General features: G+C 37.8%; 1 protein-coding gene across 1 annotated transcript in view; it reads right to left on the minus strand.

Annotated features, from left to right (window-relative positions):
• UNC5C (unc-5 netrin receptor C) overlaps positions 1-24,241 on the minus strand; it is a 407,419-nt gene that overhangs the window by 130,815 nt on the left and 252,363 nt on the right. Inside the window, 1 exon segment of the mRNA XM_081249069.1 lies at positions 4,990-5,133. Within this exon segment, the coding sequence (XP_081105195.1) occupies positions 4,990-5,133 (144 nt within the window).

A 24,241-nucleotide genomic window follows, 5' to 3' on the forward strand; every position in this document is an offset into this window, starting at 1 on the left:
CTGTTTTCCCTCCACCCCGATTGTCTCACAAACTTATTTTTGCATTTTATGTAGTTTGAATGTATAAAACACAAGAAAACTTAAATGAGTGCATAGCTAATGTTCATTTCTGCTTTATAAACTTCTGAAAATAGAGCTTTTTCATGAAAGAACTATGGGCCTCTCCACAGGACACATAATGAGCACAGATCGAATTAGGTGAGAGGTAATTGCACTTATGTAACTTTAGCGTCATGGTTACCTTTACCTGAGAAAAATTTAAACTTTAATTGCAGTTGATGTGACAGCCATCGGTCAGATATTACTGGGCAAAGCACCACAGCTCACTTGAAACAGAGCAAAACAGAAAATCTGCAACCTTCCTGCAACATCAGCAGGTACTCACTTGGTAGGGATCAGCCCTGACAGAGAGAATTTGAAATTTAACTTTTTTTTCATCATGATGTAAATCTATATGAGTAAATCTTTATATATTGGATGTTGTTCCTTGGCCACACACATATGAGTTCAGTTATTTATTTATGGAAGTACAAGCAAACCTCTCTTCAGTCTTAATACATGAAAGACAAAAACGTGCTATGGGCAAAGTAATGCCTTACTAGAAGAAGAGTTTGTCTTATTATTTGAAAATGTCAAACTACGTATAAAAACTGTGAAGCAAATAGCAAAGTTTATGTAATATGTTGCAAAGAAAGAGGAGGTTCTTACATGTTTTTAACTTTTAATGTGGTGAATAGGGTTATATAAAGATAATATTATAGGGCTTCCCTGGTGGCGCAGTGGTTGAGAGTCCGCCTGCCGATGCAGGGGACACGGGTTCGTGCCCCGGTCCGGGAAGATCCCACATGCCGCGGAGCGGCTGGGCCCGTGAGCCATGGCCGCTGGGCCCGCGCGTCCGGAGCCTGTGCTCCGCAACGGGAGAGGCCGCAACAGTGAGAGGCCCGCGTACCGAAAAAAAAAAAAAGATAATATCATATATGCTATTTTATTAAATACTATATATTGTTTATGTATACATATATAAAATTGGCACCACACACGAGTCATCATTTGTAACTATGAAGCCCTTAAACTTCAGCTTTTAGGCAAGCCAATTTAGCAGAGAGTGTAGATTGGCAATTTTAAATATTCATTATACTCAATATTAATAACCACATAGTAATGCAAGATAGAGTTTTATACCATTGTGCCTCTTTTGATTATAACTAGAAGCTAATTTTGAATTCATTTAATTATCTGACCAAAACGGTATGTTTTTTGTTTCTTTTTAAAATGTTTGAAAGTATGTTCAAGATACTTTCATAACATAGAACACAAAATAAAATTAATAACATAAAATCTTCAAGATTCATGGTAGACAATTGTAGTGGATTACATACGTTTTCAGGACTGATCCCACCTGTTGGGAGTGTTGAAGGTGAAGGCTCCCAGCCTGTCCCTCCTGGACTTGCCCTCAGTTGAGAAGAGCTGACTTGACCTAGGTCATACAAGTTGGTGAGGGTGAGGAGAAAAGGATGGGCCCACATCCATTGACTAGTCAATGTTGGGGAGAAAGGTCTGCTCACCTCCTGTGCCTCAAGGTGGGACAACTCTGAAGGGCCGTCCTAGCTCCAGAGGTCCCTTTGGGGTCATCTTTTGTTGTACCTGTACGGCAGTTCAATTTCTCCCTCTGCCCATTTCTATTCCTCCACAGACGTTTTTCCGGAGAGCCCTCGCTAATACATTGCCCGCATGCGTGTCTCCATCTCAGAGTCTATTTCATGGAGAATCCACATAAGACAAAGAGAAAAATCCCTTCAGACATGCTCAGAGAGGAATGATTAATATAGAGCAAGTCTTTATAATTTTTTTAATAAATTTATTTTATTTATTTATTTTTGCCTGCACTGGGTCTTCATTGCTGCTCGCAGGCTTTCTCTAGTTGCAGCAAGTGCGGGCCACTCTTCATTATGGTGTGCGGGCCTCTCACTGTAGTGGCTTCTCTTGTTGCGGAGCACGGGTTCTAGGCACACAGGCTTCTGTAGTTGTGGCACGTGGGCTCAGTAGTTGTGGCTCGCAGGCTCCAGAGCACAGGCTCAGCAGCTGTGGCGCACGGGTCCAGCTGCTCCGCGGCATGTGGGATCTTCCCGGACCAGGGTTCGAACCAATGTTCCCTGCATTGGCAGGCGGACTCTCAATCACTGAGCCACCAGGGAAGCCCTTTATAATGGTTTTAATTCAACAAAATTTATTAAACATCTTTGATGTTCTAGGTGTTTTGCTAAGTACTGAAGATATACAGTTAAGCAAATCTGAATTAAGCAAAACTGATCTCAGAGAACTCGCTGGCATGAAACACAGACATTACGACAAGTGAATATAATTCAAAGGAGACAAGCCTGTATTGAGAGGATGGACGAACTGCTCTGAAAGGTTTGAGAAAGGAACACCTATCATTCTGGAGACTGATGAAGCAGGAATGACTTCACTAAGGACAACTGAAAGAAATCCTTCCACAGGCTCAGGCCTTTTGAATCATTCTCTCCTTTCTTTGTCTCACATCCCACATCTAACCTCTCAAAGAAAAGCTACTACCTCTGCCTTTAAATATATCTAGAATCCAGGTCTCACTGCGCCACAGCTTCTAATCTATGTACCCTAACATCTCCCACATCCACAGCCTCGTAACTGGTCTCCCTGCTTCTACTCTTGCTTCTCATGGTCTATTCTCAACACAGCAGTCAGGTGTTCTGCTAAAATGGAAGTCGTGTCACGAATTCCTCTGCTGAAAACATTCCGAAGTTCTCATTTCATACTGTGGACCAAAGATGGTACACCCACAGGACCTAGGCCATCTCCACACTGCCCTCCTGTCCATACCTTTCTCAGCTCACCTAGGGGTCTAATCTCGCTCACTCTCTTCCAGCCACTCTGGCTAATTCGATCTTCTTGGTACCCGCCAGCACACTCCTGCCTCAGGGCATCTGTACTTATGCCACTTGCTGTCCCCTCTGCCTGACTTCCTCTCTCCCTTCTTTCAGGTTTCTTCAACTGTCAACTTCTTCTGGAGGCCTTCCCTGACCACCCTCCCCAGCACAACATACCCCCTTTTCCCACTTATCTTTCTTCATAGCACTTAACATCTGCTCTGTCTCTGATTATTTATTTCATACAGAGTGTGCCCTTGCTCACCAGACATAAGCCTCCCGAGGGCAGGGATCATTATATGTTTTGATTCTGGCTCCATACCCAATACCTACAATTGTCCCAAGAACAGAGTAAATGCTTACTAAATATTTGTTGAATAAATGAGTTTTTACAAATAATGAAAGGAAGTAAGAGAAAGGTGAAGCCCTTCAGTATGAACAATAGCTGGAAAGTATAGAAATGGAAGTATTTCTAATCTAGTGTGACTTGATTGGAGACATTCTTTGTGGTCAGAGCTGGAAATTTAGGTTACCTTATGTAAACAATGAAATATGGTTGTTATGGGCTGAAATGTGTACCCCCCGCCAAAATTCACATGTTGAAATCCTAGCCCTTAGTACCTCAGAATGTGACTTTATTTGGAGATATGGCCTTTAAAGAGGTGATTAAGTTAAAATGAGGCCATTAAGGCCATACTGGTAGCCTTAAACAATATGACTGGCATCCTTACGAGAAGAGAGATTTGGATGTGGACAGTTACAGAAGGAAGACAGTATGAAGACATGGAGAAGATGACCGTGTACAAGCCAAGGAGAGAGGCCTCAGAAGAAGCCAATACTTCCAGCACCTTGATCTTGGACTTCTAGCTTCCAGAACTGTGAGAAAATAAATTTCTGTTGTTTAAGCCACCAGTTGGTGGAATTTTCTTATGGCAGCCCTAGCAAACTAATACAGTGATATATACCATTGTTAGAAATTTTGACTTTATCTCACGAGCCACTATAAAAATTTAGCAGAGATGGTGGTGAGCTGAGCTGAGACCTGAGTTTTAGGAATCTTCTGAAATCTTGCATTTGTGGTAATATGGAGGAAGGATTTGAAAAGGGAAAAGACTCGAGTCGTGGAGACTAACTGGGAAGCGTTTACAACGGTTGGGATCTAGATCAAGCAGAAGGGAAGGAAGAGGTGAGAATAGAACTGGGGGAAACATCAGAGCCAAAATTGTTGGGACTTAGTGACATATTACAGGTAAGGGACATTGACATCAATGCAAATTGAAATTTAGTAAAATACAGACATGCAAAGGAATTCAGATAATAAAATTTACATGGGTTTCAGTGGTCTCATACTTGAGAAAATTTCTCAGTATGGAACCTAAAGACAGATTAAAGCAGCATTCATGCCACTCAAGGTGTGAATAGTACTTGTTGAGAAAAGGGTCTGCAGAAAGAGCTGAAGACTACATTTCCTCCTTGGGGATAATATGCACATGAGCATATTAAGGAATCTGGAAAGTTTTGCAATGAAGAAACCTCTTTAACTTTGTCCAAAAAAAAAAAGGTATTTCCCACATTTATTGATTATGGAACCTTTTTTTTGTGTGTGTGAGGCACCTCTTAACCTCTCCCTCAACACAAATACTCTAGAAATTAACACAGTTTGGAAAATAGTAGTGTATTCTGATGCACTAGAACAGTTCTAAAATAAACAAAGAAACTCTGTCTGGGTAATTTCTATTTCTAATAGCAAAACTAGTCAACACTGTCCTAACAAATTGGCAGAATAAACTCATGAAAGGAATATAGTTGGTTTTCCCATAGCCTAATTACTACCAGATTAAAAAAGAAAATTCAATCTTTTGAAAGTAGCACGAATTCTTTCACACCCATAAAGGAAAATTACTCGGTGCTTGAAACAAAATAAAATGATATTCTGGTGACCTAAAGGGAAAGTGTAGCTCAAATTCAGAAATCTGGGAGCAATTTTTAACCAGGGTTCTTTGACACTAGAGCACTTATGGTCTAAATTTTCCCATTTTCCATCAGTTTCTGGAATCCACAGTGTCCCTGCACTATGACTCACATGCAATGCGCACGTAGGCCTTCCGGCTCTTGGTGGTACCCGCCGAGCTCCAGGCTACACACTGGCACCAGTAATCTTCAGGCCCAAAGAGTTCTTCCACTTGCTGGCGTGAAATCTCAATGCTTACTTCCCGGACAATGAGACCTGCCAAGTTAAAGGAAGATTTAAGTCAGGAGAAGACTTGTATTAACAAAATACAAAACACCATACATATATTTTTCCTCCAGTGATCCTTCTTGATGCCATAGACCAACATCCTAGATATTGCCTCTTATCTCCTCTGATTTTCCTCTGGATCCAGTTACTTGTCCACACTTTTTTCATTCTCTTATTTGCTATTTCAAATCTTCTGGATTCACCAGATAATGAAAGTGGAGTTGGTCTATCACTCCACAGAATTACACCTTTCCCGTTATAGCATAACACTGACCCTCCACCAAGGTATCTTCCTCTGTGTGTTGAAACAGTAACTTGAATTTAACATCTTCTAAGGATTCTATCTTAATTATACAGGTTGTCAGTAAGATACCCATATGCTGTACACAGCTTTACAGTAACTAAGTCTACCTAAATCTTTACATGAAATGAGAGAGAATGACCTGAAACTATAATCATAAGTATATAAATTGTCAATATATATATTTATATGCACAAATATGTGTATCAGTTTTTATTACATGACCTAGTACTTTATAAATATGTGGTGATTTTTTAAAACTAAGTCATTTTAAACAGCTTTGTTTATTATTAAGGCACATTGTTTTTCTTAAAAGAAATACTAGCCTTAGTTAACAAACCTCTGCTGTTCTATCCAAAGAATGTATGACTTTAAGGTTTTCATGAGTAATGTTTTGAAAGCCCACTGTTTCTCTATAAAACAATGTAACCAAATCCTGTTAAAAATAAAGTGGCTTCTAGTTAAAATGCTCAAATAATTGGAACTTATTTCGCAGTATTATGTAATCCTAAAATAACAAAAATTGAACTAAGAATCTGGGATTATCATTTTAGGGGTATTCATCCTGCAATATGCCTCTTTGAACGAGCAAGAAGGATTATCTGAACAATATATGTGGGCAACTGCCAGTTCTCTTGCACATACTTCCAGCATGGAGTGTCTATTGAGAGAACTGGCAGGGGCACCATTTAGGGAGTAGGAGAATTTGCTCTGGGTCAAGTATGAGCACAGTAAGAAAAGTTAAATGTATTACTCTGTACTGTTTATTCATTCATTCATCAATTCACCAAGTATCTACTGAGTATCAATTATGTAGAACATATTGCACTAGGTACTTGTGAAACTCTGATGAGTAAAATAGTCATTGCCCTCCATGAACTTTTATTTTTGTGAGGAGGATACATAAAAGGCTCCAACATGAGTCAGGTTGATTAAATCCTATGGGGAGAGGGACAGGGCACATGGGAAGAAGTAGGAAAGGGAAGGAGGAGACTGAGAACCCAGGAGAAGACAACTGAGCACTGGACACAGAGAATACTAGCATGAGATGAAACTAGAGACAAGAAAGGGACCACTTTATATACATTCTTGTAAACCCGCAGTTCTCAAAGTATGGCCCACAAAACAGCTTTATCAACATCACTTAGGAACTTGTTGAAAATGCAAATTCCTGGGCTCCACTCCAGACTCAGTGAACAAGAAAAATTGAGAGTTTGGCCCAGCAATATTTTAACAAGCCTTCCAAGAATTCTGATGCATGCTACAGTTTGAGAACCACTGTTGTACACCATGTTTAGGAGGGATTTCTTTCTGAGAACCAAGTGTTTTAAGCAAGAAGATGACATAATCAGATGAGAACTTAAAAATATACATATATAAATATATATACTATATATATGATATAATGATATGTACAAGACATAAAGTTTAACTAGTTCCTAAAAGTTATGATATTTTAAAATGTTTGATCACAACTTCTTGGTATAAGTAACATGAAAGAGGTGTCATCTGGAGAGCCTAAAAAGGGGTATTCCAGTACTTACCCTCAAATCTAGGACATGTTCATATGGGTAAAAGCACTCAGGGAAATTAACAACCACCCAACAATAGTAGGTGCTGACCCATTGGGGGATAAACAATTCTTCCTATCACAAGCTGATGGGAGTTGAGTCACAGAACAACTAAGTCCTTAGGTCCACTTGTGAGTCCCTGAACTGGAATGAAGCCCAGGAAAGTGGGTTTGATAAGCCCAAGGCACGGCAAAATCCTGATGGGGCGACTCTATTTACAAAAGTTTATTAAGTATTATTTTAACATTTTGGAAATTAGTAACGTTTTTATGTTTATAGAATGATCAGTTTAAAAAGAATTTTCAAGTAACTGGCATATCCCAATCCCTCACCCTTCTATGAAAAGATTACTATATTATTTTAGCCAATGTCCAACCAATAAAACAAGTCTCCACAGTAAAAAACCAACTTATTAACAAATAACACTAATTTCCTTCCTTTTTCCTGGTCCTTGCTTGGGCCTTTCATTTTCCTGTCTCATTGTAATTGTTCTCATTTTTCTGATATCTAGAAACCTGTGCAAAGGTGGGGCAGAGCCTTCCCTCCTCTCCTGCCTCCTTTCTTTTTACTCCACTCTCTGGTGTTTAATACTTTTGTCTGTTTTCCTTGTTTATACCTTCTCTGTTCATGCAGAAAGTCAGTTACTGGAAACGAAACTCTTCCTCTAAAGGTTGCTACAGCCACCAAAGGGCGGATAAACCTGCAGTATTTCCTTAGCACTATGATGGTTCTTTCCGAAACAGCAGCAATAGCAGCAACAAACGGGCTCAGGATAGTAAAACCGCATACAAATATTTTGTGTCCCAAGATGATAACTTCAGGTTTCATTCCCCGCCCCCCCCCCACCCCCCCCGCCACCTTTTACTTAAAGCAATTACAGGAAACCTAATTAAATGCTAGGAGAACTTCATGAGGGCCACTGTATCCTTTTGCCCTAAGAGGCTCATGGATGTTTCTACTGAGCACAAATCTAAATCCTTTTAAGAAGCCACAGACCCACTTGCTACAGGGATTATTCATCGTATGAATGTTCTGAATTGTGTGGCCCAGGCTCCCCATGGGCACAGGAGTCAAGCACACATGGATTTTTGTCTTCAGCTTCACAGATGCCCCATCCAGGAGGAGATGGATTAATTACAGCTCTGTACATTGGACATGCCACATGCCCAAAGTTTACACTCCAATGTGTGGTCAACATCACCAGAACCAGAAAAAACTGGAGCATGAAGTTATCTAAACACTTACATTTTAGAATTCTCTAGACTTAGCTGCATTATTCAGACTCTGAGTTACTCGGTTACATATCATCTTTTCATTACCATAGGTAAGTTCGTTATCTGTGACATTTTGTTCATCAAACCAGAGGCTAGTGGTTTGGCTAAAAGTAGGTAATATCCTTTTTCTTTGAAAGTGCAATTTCCAATCTGCTTGAAGTCTTGAGATGGAAAAAGCAACCTGCCTTGAAATTTGAAATGCCATCAGCATTACTTCCAAGCAGGTTGCTTTGAAGAGCATTTGGGAACTTGAAATTGGTTTCAGGGTATTTAAGGGTGGGGGGAAATGCTTCGGTCTACAGGATTTACTCAAATACAAATGTGTATTTTCCATCCTGTCTGATAACGTCAAAGATTTCCCATCACTGTTCTTCCTTTAAGAGCGGCATCTCAAGGATGCATGCTGTTTGAAGTTTGCAGTGATTTGCTTTTATAACAGGAATCGTTGTGGTTTGGGATCCAGAGTGCAGCAAAGTAATTAGCATACTTTACCAAGAAGTCTTATAATGAGCATGAACATGTACTTGTTAATAGGGAGTTTCACATGATTTTAGAAATTCAGATGCAAATGCCACCTTCTGATTGGATCTTTGTGAGGCTATACATGAATTTGGCAATAAAATCTGGTAATTGACATTTATTCCTTATCTTTAGCATAAATTTAACTTCATAATAGTCAAGCACCACAAATAGTGTCTTTCTAGAGATTATTATAATGTGATCAAAAATCCATGATTAATCCTGTTGCATAATTATTTAAAACAATATCCACATATTTCCCCAGAAATGTAATCTGCAGTGCTGTCAACAAATATTAGAAGTCCACTAATGTCAAAAATTATGTTGTTCCAGAAATGTAAAGATGTATAAAATATCACATCCAGCCTTGTGCTATTTATTTATCATGTTTATTAGGTGATACTCAAAAATCATGCATTATCTTAAAGATTTTTTAAATATGCTCATCAAATCTGCATCTTCTAATACCCCATGTATGTTTCACTAAAAAGCATCCTCACCTCATGTTAGACTTAAGTATTATGTGTGCCTCAGTTTCATTTCTCATTCCTCCCAATTACTTTATCTTTCATACACAAAGGGAAGTTTTGAGACACCATGTTGTGCAGACCTGGCAATTCTATTTCTTCCAGCACTCTCCCTATTGGAAGAAGAGCTGCAAAGGTGACTCTACCAAATCTCATTACAGTATATTCAAAGTTAGTACACAGATTGGTGGGAAATGCACAGAGCTGCAGGGAAGGATGTTCTGGAATATATTACATTTTATTGAATTAGTGTGGTCTCTTTTTCATGCTTTTTTCCAGAACTTAACCCTATTAGTTTTCACTAATATCTAAAATACGAAACATATCAGCTCAAGATGTCTTAATATAAATTTAATCACACAAAATGCTATCATTGTTTAAAAGGATGTCATACCATAAAAAACCTGATTGTTATTTTAGCAACTTATAACTCTTACTAAGATAATCAAAATATGAAAACTCAAAAGGTAGAACTTTATAATTAAGACATTGTTTTATGTTACATGAAGTCATTTGACAATCTTTAAAGTACATCAGGAAAAGAAGACACTGTAAATGCAAAATTTACCAACTTCTCTCTGAAATGTTTTCCTTGAATTTTTAATATAATATTTAATATATAAACAGTCCATCTAATTAACTAAAATTATTTTGTGTAATTGGGAATTGCAACTTACCAGTGTATTTGACTTATTATGAGTATAATTTTGTTAAAGTTACATTTACTATCTTTGTGATCAAGATGAATTTACCTAAAAGTCAAGGAATAACATGGCTGGGACTGAGTGGTTCAAGAGATTTGCTTGGAAGCATTTCATACCTAGGCCATTGACTTGATTACCTTTTATGTGATAGTTTCTAGTCACTTGGTTCTGGTTTGGCATTCTGTGTCCAATGGGGATTTGTGTTTAGTTTTGTTATATTTTTGTTTTGTCTAGAGCTGAGAAAAAATTATTCATTGGATTATGTATCTGGAGTGGGAAGACATCTAGTGCTTCTAGAAAGCTATATGACAACCATAGATAAATGCAGTCTTCCCCCCTGAAACTTGAAAATTTAATTGCAAGATGATATTAAAATAGAATGACAAATGATACTTACCCTGACAATGCTAACACTGTTTTTCCCTTTTCTTTTTAGGAGTGTCAGGTTTTAGATGTTACAGGAGAACCAGTGCTCCTACTTTTGATTTGACTTTCTAACCCCATCAAACCTAGGGCTGTTAAGTATGAAGGATAATTGGAGTGGTGGGTATACGAAATATTTTCTCTTACTTATAGAGTTGTATGAATGAGTTGACAGAAATTAATCTTACCAGCTTTGGCCTATCATGTAATTCCAATTCTTGACTTTGGTGATGAAAAACCTATTGAATCTCTGTTCCAAGAAGCCTTTCTGAGACCAAAATGGGAACTAAAATGCTTTCTGTAATTAATCTCTTCTCATATGTCAATGTTCTTTAGAATATAAAGAAGCTATTCTGTGAAAACATGATGATGGCAATGTGTTCAGTCTGGAAGGACACAAAGCACATTCCACTGAGAAAGCAAACATATTACTCATCTAAATATTTTTCCTAAAACATCAAACATTATATATATTTGAATGTATATTCCAACATTTCTCTTTAAAAGTATAATTCTTAATCATTATTTAAATCTAACTACATGCATTCCTTTCTGTCCCTATTTCAAGTAATTTGTTAGTAATTTCAATAGAAGTAATTTTAACAGAATTTTTAAAAAAGATTCTTGTCAATAAGGGTGAGGAATAATAACACGTTATTGTAGATTAGTTAACTGTGGACTTATGAATTATAGACCTTACTATTACTTTTGTCCAGTCATTCATTCAATAGGTATTTGTTGAGACTCTACTATGTGCCCTGCACTCTTCTATGTGCTGAGGACACAGTGGTAAAGAAGATAGATAAGGATTCTATCCTCCTATGGGTTACATTCTATTGTGGAGCTTGTTCTTGAGCAACTGTTTCAGGCATAGTAGTTTCCAAGGTGGGCATAGAGATGAAATGCTTATGGATCCCTTTTTCAGAAGTTTACTGTCTGATACTAGAGATAAAAATAGTAGCTTACTGAGTAAAGGGGCTCTGTCATATGCACTGTATATCCATCAGTATAGTAATTGGCACAAATATTTGTCTAGTTAATGTAAGTTAAATGAATGAATGATGTTTGTTAGAGCTATAATACAAAGAAGTGTTAAATCCAAGCTACAGGTAAATTTAATTGTAACTCAGAACAGTAAAGGTAACCAGTATTTATTGAACATCTACCATGGGTCTCAGTTAATCTGCATAATAATCCTTGGGATTAATATTGTTACACCTCTAATACAGGTAAGGCGTTGAGGTCAGAATTTAAACAATTGTTCACACAGCTAATAACTACTGAAATCAGGATTTAGATCCACATTTGTCTGAATCCAGTGTTCCTATTCCTTTCACTACACCAATATTCCTTAAACTGTATCTTTAAAAAGTGGTTTTTGCTCAAATAAGTTCGGGGATTTCTGCTTAATACAACTTTCTCTGAGAAACTCAGAGTGCCCATAATTATACTGAAGGCATTGGTCATAAGTTCTGACATAAAGCAGTAGGTTTAATTCGGACTGCCACCATTTCCCCCAGATTTATTAAACCCTAGAACCCTACAGACAACATAAACACAGAGCCCATTTCATCATGGCTTTCAATGTGGTTTTGTTTAGCATTCACCAGATGTTGATCTATTGAATAAAAGTAATCCATTGTTTGGAAAATTCTGAAAACCCCATAAAGAAAGCTATAGTGAAATTGCTTTAGAAGGAGAGATCACGGGAAACCTGGGGAATGGAATATTTGAGTTTTAAGCTGAAGCATGGTTTGGGTTTATAAAAATTTAGAGAGGAATCAAAGACACTTGAGGAGAAGAGAACAGCAAGAAGCCAAAGGGCAGAGATGAAAAAGCATGGTGACCACCGTGCAGAGTAGTTTACATGAATTAAGTAAAGAAATAAGACCATGGAATTAGAAGAGAGATTCCTGGAGAGCCTTGTATGCAAGTGACAGAAGACTGCATTGTGGAGAAGGGAGCCTGTGAAAACTGTACAGTGGTGAAATGACATTTTAAAAAATGACATATCCTTTAGGAAGATTAATATGACTTTACTAGTAAGCAAGACTAATCTGATTTACTTAAATTGAATTTTACTAATTTTAATTATCATTATAAATTTCTTTTCAGATCAATGATCTTACAACAAGTCATCAATCATAAGTGTTAAGAGCAATATTCTTGGTGACCCTCTGAAAACAGTCTGATAATAAAAATCAGGTACATATATTCAGAATAATAATTACTCATACTGTCAGGCTTTTATTTTTTTCTTATCCCAAATGATTTAGAAACAAGCATTAAGAGCCATCACTTCTGGAGTGACTGCCACTTACAACAGTTCATATGTAGGATATTGGGGACAGATACTTGTTTATCTTAAAAACAATACATTTCATATTCTTTAAAAAAATTTTTAAGTCAAACTATAAATGCTCATTTTTTAAAAATTCAAATCATCCAGACAATTATTATGGCAACTGAGGGACTAGACAAATACTTGTCTAATACATAGCAACCCAGTAATTTATTTAGATAAGAGAATAAATTCCTGCTTTGTATATACTATCTGACTTCTGGAAAGTCTTAAATCCATCAAGCCGTGGTTTCCCACCTTGTAAAATAAAGTTAAGAATTTGTTCTTTCCATTGGTTTGTGAGGAAAGAAATGGAATAACAGCTACAAAAGTTCTTGAAATCTATAAAATTCCTTTTAAATATCCTATAAAACAGTAATTGAGAATAAAACTATATTCTGTTAACAAAATTACCATTGGAGGCACTAACATAGTTTTAAGGGAGGGCAAGGGGGGGAAGAACACCCTGACTGGAAATTGTATTAGTCACATACCCAGATGAGAAAGACATGGCTGGTTTGGGAAATTTTCAACAGAGTTGGGAGAGTTCAGTCTGGGTGGGGACGTGAACTGTCCAGGGCAATGCAGATGTGGCTATGATATTTAGAAATGAAATCTGAACAGCAGGAATAAGTTCTAGTGATTTGCCTTTAAGTTTCCTGTCCTTCAGCCAAATCACCCAGGACTTTACTCATCCCCTACGTCCCTACTATATTAAAGCACAGATAAAGTAAAGCTACCCTGATGGGATGAGTGAAGAGTCTACTGATTTCAGTAACGAAGAAGCTTGCACAGCTCACCCATTAGGAATTTCTTACATCCCTATCCCAGTTCCCAGGTGAGGCAGGGACACTAAGCAACTGAATAGAAATAACTAACTAGGGTAGTTCTGACTAATTTGGAGCAGAATAAGCAAACTTCCATCGTTTAGAGAAGATTTAAAATAGATAAACACAATCACGTTTTCTAGAGTCTTTCTTCACTTTCCAACTAGGATGTGAGCTCCATCAGGGTAGAAATTTTTGTGTGTTACCTGATGTTGCAGTGGTCTAGAATAATACCTGGTACATATTGTAGGCATACAATAAATATTTGTTGAATAAATGAAAGAATATTTCCCCCAGGACACTATGAGATACTTTTATAAAAGATATGTGATTGTGTTCCCTTAGATTTTAGAGGAAAGGAACTTTCAGTCATGATGGAAGTTGTACCTCCTATCCTAGCCAGAAAGACATAATCAAACACAGCTCTGATTTAAATTTTGAACATGTTTGGTATTCGCACTAAGAACAGGGAACAAAAAGTGGAGATATTGTAATGCTTTTTAGAGCCTCCAAAACTGTTGGGCCTCCAGTAATAGCTGAGTGAAAAGAGATCAAATATCACTGAGAAGATCCTTTTTTCTTATCCTTTTAAAAGAGAATTCTAGTATACGAGAATGACTCAATTTACAAGAAGGAAAAAAATTTAACCTGTGAAATTCTAAGTAGAGATGAAAAATATTAGCATTTCATATTTTCAAGCCAGGAGTATGTACTGAACTCCTGCTGAAACAACAATTTTCAATTTTAACTTCATAGAGACTGAGAAATAACTATTTGTTCTGATATTTCCAAACTATTTTATATATTCTGAGATCCCCGCCTAAAATCTTTCTTTTATTATTCCAAAGGGAAAGATGATGTAATAAAATAATGCCAATGAGTATAATGCACTTAAACTTTTTCCCTTTTTTTTAAATGCAGAGAATGTCTCTTTGACCTTCTGCCGATTCTAAGTTACATATACTTAGTTTTTGATAAACATAAGGCTTTAGGTAGAATTCCAGAAGACAATACTGCAACATTATTTGCCAGTAAAACCTTATGTTTAATTCATCCTTGGCAATTAACTTAATTGAGAGTATGATCTTTGGAGAAGGACTTGGTTCAAATCCTAGTTCCTCAAATGACTAGATGTATGACCTTGGGAAAATTCCTCTACCTCACTAAATAGCACTTTCCTCAACAAGAAAATAGGAATTAAAATTCCTAACTCAATGGGTTATTTTAAGGATTAAATGAGGTGATACATGTAAAACTCTTAGCAGAGTAAGCCCTTAATACGATACTAACTAGCCTAACTAATGTGATTTCAGAAGCTAAAATAGTTTACGCCATGCTGTGTACTACACAATACCCTTCATTTCAGAGCTTTACAAAATTAAAGTCTATGTTTCCATCACAGAAGTCTTCAGGGCAGCTATTTTGTATGAGCTTTCTTAGTAATTCAGGCTACATCTATCTTCAACCGACATCTTCTCAACCATGGCTACCAGGGTCTCCAAGCAAGGAGAAGAAAGCACAGAGAGCTCACACCTGCTCTTAAAAGGCTTGGCTCTGAAGTTCAACATAGCTCACTCATAGCCCATGGGCTAGAAGTAATCACTTGGCCAAGCTGCACAGCAAGGAAGTGGGACTTGTAATATTCCTGTGTGCCCAGGAAGGAGAGAATACGACATAAATATTAGATGGCCTTCTACAATATAATTCAGTTTTCAAATATCCGAACGTGTGATTTTAATATTATGTCCCAAATGCTATAAAACAGTATAATTGGCTTATCATGTAAGAAAAAGATTTTCAAATAGTGTGCTTGCAGTTTTTCAAACTACTATTTCTAAAATAAATGTTTAAGAAATTGATGTGAAAATCTAGGTTATAATGTTTAGTTACTATTATAATTTTCTTTACAGTCCAACATCTTATTTTGATGTTTTCACAAGAGATAGGAAAACTAAAACTTGAAATAATGTAAGAGTGATGCCTGATTCTGAATGTCGTGTGTAACTTGTAATGTCTTCATGTCCATTCTGCACTAGCACCACAAAGAAAAATAAAGAAGGAAAAATGATTGTCTCCCACCATGAGCTCCAATTTCCTAGATATCTGTGTAACTGTATAATACTGCCAACTGAACAAACAGCTTCAACCATGTGTCTGTTCATATCTCCAGGTAAAGTTTTGTTCTTTTCCTTTCTTTTATACATGTATTCCCTTCAAAGGATACATACCCTAGTGGATAAACAATCTCTATGGGAGAACAGGAAAGCTAGCTATTTAATATGTGCAGTTCAGTGTCATAAGGTGTGGAATCACAATAATTAATATTTTGTGATGATACACTAATAAAGATGACACTTGCATGATTAGCCGGGTTTTTAGAAAAAATTAGTAAAATGAAATTAATGGATAGGACTATTCAGTCTGAAGGATAGATACAACATACTGACAAACAAAACCGGGTTTCAGCATAAAGTGGGTATGTTATATAGGCAGTATACATATGCACCAAATAATACTATGTATATTTACATGCATATCATTCATCTAGTATTTTCTTTTTACTTCCAAGTTGGAATGCATTTACTTCTTACCCTACAAGCCCATTTAGTCACATTTCTGTCAGATCCCACTTGCATATGCAGTGTTGAATAAATCCATGGTTAATAAATGTCCTTGGAGGACTTCCCTGGTGGGGCAGTGGACACTGCAGGGGACACGGGTTCGAGCCCTGGTCCGGGAAGATCTCACATGCCGGGGAGCAACTAAGCCCGTGTGCCACAACTACTGAGCCTGCGCTCTAGAGCCCATGAGCCACAACTACGGAAGCCCGCAGGCCTAGAGCCCGTGCTCCGCAACAAGAGAAGCCACCGCAATGAGAAGCCCGTGCACCGCAACGCAGAGTAGCCCCTGCTTGCCGCAACTAGAGAAAGCCCGCGCACAGCAACGAAGACCCAACGCAGCCAGAAATATAATTAATTAATTAATTAATTAAAATAAATAAATGTCCTTGGAAATATGTTTAGAGATAAATAGTAAACTGCTGTATCTCATCTTAAATGTATATTTTTACTCTCAGAATCTTAAAAGAAAGATAGCCTGCGTTATTACATACATATATGGAAAAAGGGAAATAATTACAGAACAATCATGTAAAAGGAGCCTGGTTTAATACTCTTGAATGGATATACTATAGACAAACAAGTAAAATGTTCTCATAACTGTTCACAAAATTTTGCTGCAAAGGAAATACTGAATGAGGATGGAGAGTCAACCTTCCCATCATAGAGCTTTTGTCACGACTCCACGGGCTTAGGGCCCCAGCCCAGCCCCACAGCAGGCAGACCTGCAGGACACTCAGGATTCCAGCCCTCCTGGGCCCGCTCTCCCACCGGTACTGCTCTAGCTGACCACATGCAGGCTTCTAATTTGCAGTGAGATAGTCTGACAAGCAGGCTGGGAGGATAGCAGAGATGGAAACACAGGTCAAGTACAGATAAAATGATGTTCACCTTGAAAAACACAAATAAAACTTTTAGGTAATAATGTACAGGGACGTATCTATTGAAAAATGAGAACACAACCGCCTCTCTCTCATTAATAATTTTCACTATCCTCTTCTGATTCTACCCCAACGTCTCTCCATAATCCAGTATCGGTACACTTCCTACATCTATACTTAAATAATATAGATTTATGTCCCCTGCACATATCTCATATATCCCCACCCATCCCCCCAAAGCTGGTTTCAGGTTTGTTTTAAAAATATATCATGTGGGTGATCCCTTAGCAATACTTTGAAGTTCCATCCCCGTTAAAAGTGAAGAGGGCTCCAGTGTCCTAAGAAGAGAAATAATGACAGTGCATGGCTGTTATTTCATATGCTTCTGACTGTGAAATAAATATGTGTTTAAAAAAATGAGAACACATAAGCCAAAGTCAGGCAAAACTACAGTTGAGAAGGTAAAAAGAAACACCTAAAATCTTGCCAAAGGTTCATGTTTTACGTAAAGCTGCAGCTGGGACTTCACAAAGGAAATCTCTGCACTTTTTATTTCTGGTTCAGAGGATTTACATGTTCTTTCTAATGATCTGGGCCTTCAGCACTGGGTAATGTCTCCCAGTCCCCAGCTTAGCACTCATGCAAAATTGAAGCACTTTGGAGGCAGTTTAGTAGCTGCAGATGAATCTCAATGTGCAGGAAAAGGCATAATGGTTGTTTAGCACTTACTAGGAGAAGCTGAGGAAATCAGGGGGAAAAATCTATTGAACTTAAGCCATCTGGGAAGCCAACTGAGAGCAACTGCATTAACAATGTGTTTACATTCCCATTGTGTTGCTAGGCCAAGCAAAAAAGTGTGTGTGTGTGTGTAGAAGAAATTATGAAATGCAGCTCTTTTGGTTGTATTGGCTATTTCGACTTGGTTTTGGCAACTCTGTGGGGCAAGAATTTTCATGAGAAACGTAGCTGTGAGAATTTTTAGGTTTCCATGAGACAGGACAACTGTTAGAGCACGGAGGCTGGCAAGGATGCCGTGGCATGAGAAAAGTGAGCGATACAAGAGCCTGGCTGCGCAGCTCTTTCCCTGCATCTGGCCCACGGTACAATGCAACAGATTGGGAGAGGCTTCAGAAAGCTGGTAAAGAACACGAGGAAATGCTTTCATTGCCAGCTACATGTATAGTTAACTTAGAAATACTGACTAAACGAGGAGAAATAGCCAGGTAAGTGCCTTCTCTTTCAGCCCCCAGCAGCCCTACTCATGCCTCCACTATCATGGCCTTTTCTGGTCCTGGTATTTAATAGACTACTACTATTTTTTAGAGCAGTTTTAGGTTCCCAGCAAAATTGAGAGACAGGTACAGAAATTTCCCATATACCTACTGCTCCCACACATGCATGGCCTTCCCTATTGTCAACATCTCCCACCAGAGTGGTACATTTTTTTTTTTATAATTGATGAGCCTACATTGACACATCATCACCCAAAGTCCATAGTTCACATTAAGGTTCACTCTGGGTATTGTACGTTCTATGGATTTGGACATATGTAATGACACGTATCCACCATTAAGTATGATACAGAGTAGTTTCACTGCCCTAAAAATCCTCTTGTGCTCCACCTGTTCATCCTTCCCTTCCTTGGCAATCACTGATTTTTTTTACTGTCTCCATAGTTTTCCCTTTACCCAAATGTCAAATAGTTGAAATCATACAGTATGTAGCCTTTTCAGATTGATTTCTTTCACTTAGTAATATGCATTTAAGATTCCTCTCTATCTTTCCATGACATGACACTTATTTTTTTTTTTTTTAGCACTGAATAATATTCCCTTGTCTGGATGGACTAAAGCTTATTTATCCATTCACCTACTGAAGGACATCTTGGTTGCTTCCAAGTCTTGGCAATTATGAATAAAGTTGCTATAAACAGCCATGTTTTTGTGTGAACATAAGTTTTCAGTTCCTTTGGGTAAATACCAAGGAGTGCAATGGTTGTGTCATATGGTAAGTGTGTTTTGTTTTGTAAAAAAACGCTAAACTGCCTTCCAAGTGGCTGTACCATTTTGCTTTCCAACCAGAAATAAATGAGAGTTCATGTTGTTCCACATTCTTGCCAGCACTGGTGTTGTCAGTGCTCTGAATTTTGGCCATTTGAATAGATTTGTAGTGGTATTTCATTGTTTCAATTTGCATTTCCCTGATATATGATGTGGAGTATCTTTTCATATGTTTACTTGCCACCTATTTGTCCCCTTGGTGTGGTGTCTGTTAAGGTTTGTTGCCCTTTTGAACTGTCATATTAAGTGACTTCCTCTTGACAGATGTTTGGTGACTATAGTGGGCTAAATGGTGGTCCCTAACAAGATTATGTTCACATATTAATCCCCAGAACAGGTGAATGTTACCTTATTTGGTAAACAGGTTTTGCAGATATAGTTAAATTAAGGATTTTGAGATCTTGAATTATCAAGATGGGCCCTAAATCCAGTGATAAGTGTCTTTATAAGAGACATACAGATAAGACAGACAAAGAAGAGACAGTGATGTGAAGACAGAGGCAGAGATTGAAGTGATGGGGCCACAAGCCCAGGAATGCCAGGACCCCCACCAGAAGCTAGAAGAGACAAGGAACAGATTTTCCTCCACAGTGCCCAGAAGGAGTGTGACTCTGCTGGATTTCAGACTTCTAGTCTCCAAAACTGTAAGAGAATAAATTTCTGTTGTTTTAAGCTACGAATTTCATAGTAATTTATTGTGGCAGCCCTCAGAAACTAATACAGTGACTAAGGGCATTTACTCTCTGTCTGTACATTCAAAGAGTAGACTCAAGAATCTGACAGAGCAAAAAGGTGAGGAAAAGCTGTCTGCCACGCAGTGTTTTTCTGGTTTCACAAATGCCCCATGGAATGGGTGTGGGGAGGTAGCCTTTTAGTCACTAACGTCATTTCAAACAGAGGGCATCATTGTCTAGAATCATCAAGGCTGTAGCTATAAAAAGAGGCATGTCATTCATTCCCTGCCATTCCTGGAACTGCCTTGTACAGAACATTCCCCTGGGTTTTTCCAGCTAAATTTTAATTCACTCAAGCCCTGGAGTTCCCCCCTCTTCCGTCAGGAGGCTGCTATCTCTCAGCCTGAGAAGTTTAATAGGCAGAGACAGGCGAAAGGATATTGAAGAAAGCAGGGGCTCTCTACCATGTAACTCTATACCATGGAAATATCAAGGGGTTTCACAAATTTATTCTCATAATGAAAGGAGAACCCAAGCAAACAGTAAAGCATACTCTTTTCCACTCTCTCTTTTCCCTCCTCTATTTTGCCCTCTCTAGACTGTGATCTCCTTAAGTGCATCAGGTCTTAGGTTTATCTCTACTTACAGCACCAAGTAAAGTATCTGGGTCATGGTTTTTGAATAGAAAGTCTATGTACTTCCTCTATGCTGCATTTTCACAACAGTGTCTCAACAGTTTTCAAGCCTGGCTGTACCTTAGCATTACTGGTGAGCTTAAAACAAGCAGACAGACAAAGAAAAAGCTATGCCCTGTTCCCAATTAAACCATTCTCTCTGGGGGTGAGGCCAGGACATATGTATTTTCAAAAATCTCCCACTGATGACTGTCAAATGCAGCCAGGGTTGACAGCAAATGCCTTAATATTTCCTTGTTGCTCTTGTTTTCATGTTCTTGGAGATTTCTTCCGAAACAGATTTTAAAAATCAGGTTAAACCCTCAATGAAATTAGGAATGAGTCTAAGACTTCCCTAATCTGAATTGTTTTTCATTGTTAGATATTATACTTCCTACATGCTGTGCTTGCTTTTTTGCCAGACCTTGATATTTTGCTAATTGTAGTTCTCATGTTTTATATGCTGGTTTTGTATCTCCAAAAAGTGCTTTTCAGAGGAATTAGCAAGACTGGTTATTTCAACAGGCATCCCTAAGAGGGCTCTGAAAATCCCTAGCTAAGGGATGATTCTGGATTGATGATATTTGGGGGAGAAGACTAAAGAATCCAGAGCAAGTAAAGGCTTCACCCCTCAAGTTTCAGCATTAGATTATTCACTGATTGCAATATTTTTTAACTAAAAATTTATCTGTTCCGTTTTTTAAGATGCCTCAAAAATGTGGGGTGAGGAGAGAAAATTTTGAGCCAAGTATTGGGAGAATATTGAATAGGAAGATTTAGTGATAGATACAGAACCTCAAACAGAATGGGTAACAATTCCTGACATCACAAAATAAGAAGGACAACAACCTGGGTCGTTATTGCATAATTATCAACCAGGTTTATTTATATTTAGCATAATAGGTACAGACACCAAAAAAGAACATTTAAATTTGGAGAGAAATCCATGCTCTTTAGGAAGCTAACCTTCTTTTTTTTTTTTTTTTTGCGGTACGTGGGCCTCTCACTGTTGTGGCCTCTCCCGCTGCGGAGCACAGGCTCCGGACGCGCAGGCTCAGCGGCCATGGCTCACGGGCCCAGCCGCTCCACGGCATGTGGGATCTTCCCGGACCGGGGCATGAACCCGTGTCCCCTGCATTGGCAGGCGGACTCTCAACCACTGCGCCACCAGGGAAGCCCCTAACCCTCTTTTTTAAGCTGAAATTGTTCTCAAACTTCCTTAAATAAGATGATAAATCCATTTCATATTATAATCTGGAACTCTGTTAAGTATGTTCCTTCCCATGAAAATAAAGAACTCTCTTTAAAACACTTACATATTTTAGCCAAACATTAGATTAAAAATACATTATGGCTTTTAACACTTGTGCTATTCTCACTTTGAAGTGGGCATATTAAAACTCTAAGCCACGGCATATGCATGGTGCTGGGCACATGGCAAAATTGCTATAGCAACACAATCACTAGTTGTGCTCCTGAAATGCCCTATTTGGGTAGCAAGTAATCTAGTGAAGAATGGTTCTTGGACTCCTGTTTTTTATTGTAGTCTCTGTATGAGCCTAGGGGTGGGTAGCATTTGATCTTCTCTTCTCAAAATTTAGAAAGGCACACACACAAACACACTCACACAAATATACATATGTATGTACTTACATATCAACTTATATGCATATCCTTGATTACACTGTATTAATCAATGCTTTCATCTTAACTGTAGGAAGAAAAAGGAGTAATGCATTACAAGTAACCTTGCCCTAAGTGTTAACTGGCAGGGGAGAATTCCTTTGTGTTCATTACATTAAAAACTCTCACTGTATATAATTTTAGAAAATTTCTGTTTTCCTCTAATGAAACATAGCTAGCTAAAACTGCATTGAAAGATGTGAGGTGTTCTTGCCTTTACAATCATGTTCTTACTCTACAATCATGTTTAGTACAATCATGTATTAAAAAATGCTTGGTGTTACATTTTTCTATACAGTATGTAATTTAAATCTTAAAAATCTTCCCCATGGGAAAAAGCTGAATTAAAATTATATAGCTCTGTAAATACGGTGTAGTCAGGGTGTTTTTCGTTATGTACAGAATCTATAATATTGATGTTTGCAAATATTGGAATTATAAAACACACAACAACAACAATAAAAACTTCATGACAATGACATATTAGAAACAAAAGGAATCCAAATGTGTAGCCCCAAAGTTTTCAAGTACTCACTTCTGTTTGTAAGTTAGGAAAAGAATGGAAACAAAAACCAGCTTTATATACAGTGAGAGCCCAAATCACTCAGATAGCCAAGACTATTTTCACGCTAGAATGGAATGAAAGCAACTAAAATCCAAGTTCTGGAACTCCAATCCAACCAACTTTTGTAATTGCAGCTGGGATTATGTTGGCCATGTGAACCCAGGTGTTTAAAGAAAACATCGATGTGAAATTAGGATAAATCAATTATGAGCACTAAAAAATGAAGAATATGAAAAAGTATATATTTCGGGATAATTAATATTCTGTTATCAGTAACTGGTAACTACTTTCTTTCTTTTTTTTTTTTGCGGTACGCGGGCCTCTCACTGTTGTGGCCTCTCCCGTTGCGGAAAACAGGCTCCGGACGCACAGGCTCAGAGGCCAGGGCTCACGGGCCCAGCCGCTCCTTGGCATGTGGGATCTCCCCGGACCAGGGCACGAACCCATGTCCCCTGCATCGGCTGGCAGACTCTCAACCACTGCGCCACCAGGGAAGCCCGGTAACTACTTTCTTGCCAAGTTACCTGATTAACTCAGTGGAAAAGCCTTAATGTACTACATAGATCCTTGCCAGTTTTCTATTTTTATTTTGGGGCTAGCCTCATACCAAAAAGAAAAATTGTTAGTTTCTAGTATTGAAAGAAGGACCTTTGAGAAGGAAATCAAATAAATAATTGATTTATATTCCAGAATCATTTATCTTCATTGGCAGACAAACATATTACAAATATAAGGCTCTATTCTTGCAAAGGCAATACTCCCACTGAATTACATAACAAAATATGGAACAAAGTTCAAATAGGGCTTCCAAATTTTATGCATCATTTACTAAAATTTAAACAAAGCCCACCTAACTTACTTTTGAAAATATTAACTCTATTAATGAGAACTAAGTTTACAGTAATTATTTTGCATGGAGAATAACAACTGGTCTGAAAATTGTGTGTATTTAATGTGTAAATAACTACTCTTATAGAAGATTATGCTTTGTTTGTGCATTTCTCAAATTACCTATTCATGAAGTATTCCAAATAAAAACATCATTAGTATGTATCACTACATTTCAGTTACCCAAATTTAGTAGGATGAATGGCTACAATCTCACAAACAAACTTTTATTCATCATCTCTTGTGCTTAATGCCAATATGTTATAAACTACAAAAGACAAAGCTTTACAAAACACAAGCCCTACCATACCGTTCCAATCTAGTTGAAGAGACAGAGATTTTATATATATCATAAATAACATATCATATTGAATTACAAGAAACTGCCATTTTTGTACCTCAAAAATTACTGAATATTGATAACTTCTTATGTATAATACACATATACATTTCACATTTATGAGTATAATGAAAATGGAAGCACAAATAAGTGAAAAGCAGACATGTTTATGCTGTGACTTGGGGTTTTATAGAAGGATTCACCTATGATATTGCTTTTGAGATAC

This window comes from Mesoplodon bidens, assembly GCF_964165515.1.
Source record: "Mesoplodon bidens genome assembly, chromosome: 1".
Taxonomy (NCBI): domain Eukaryota; kingdom Metazoa; phylum Chordata; class Mammalia; order Artiodactyla; family Ziphiidae; genus Mesoplodon; species Mesoplodon bidens.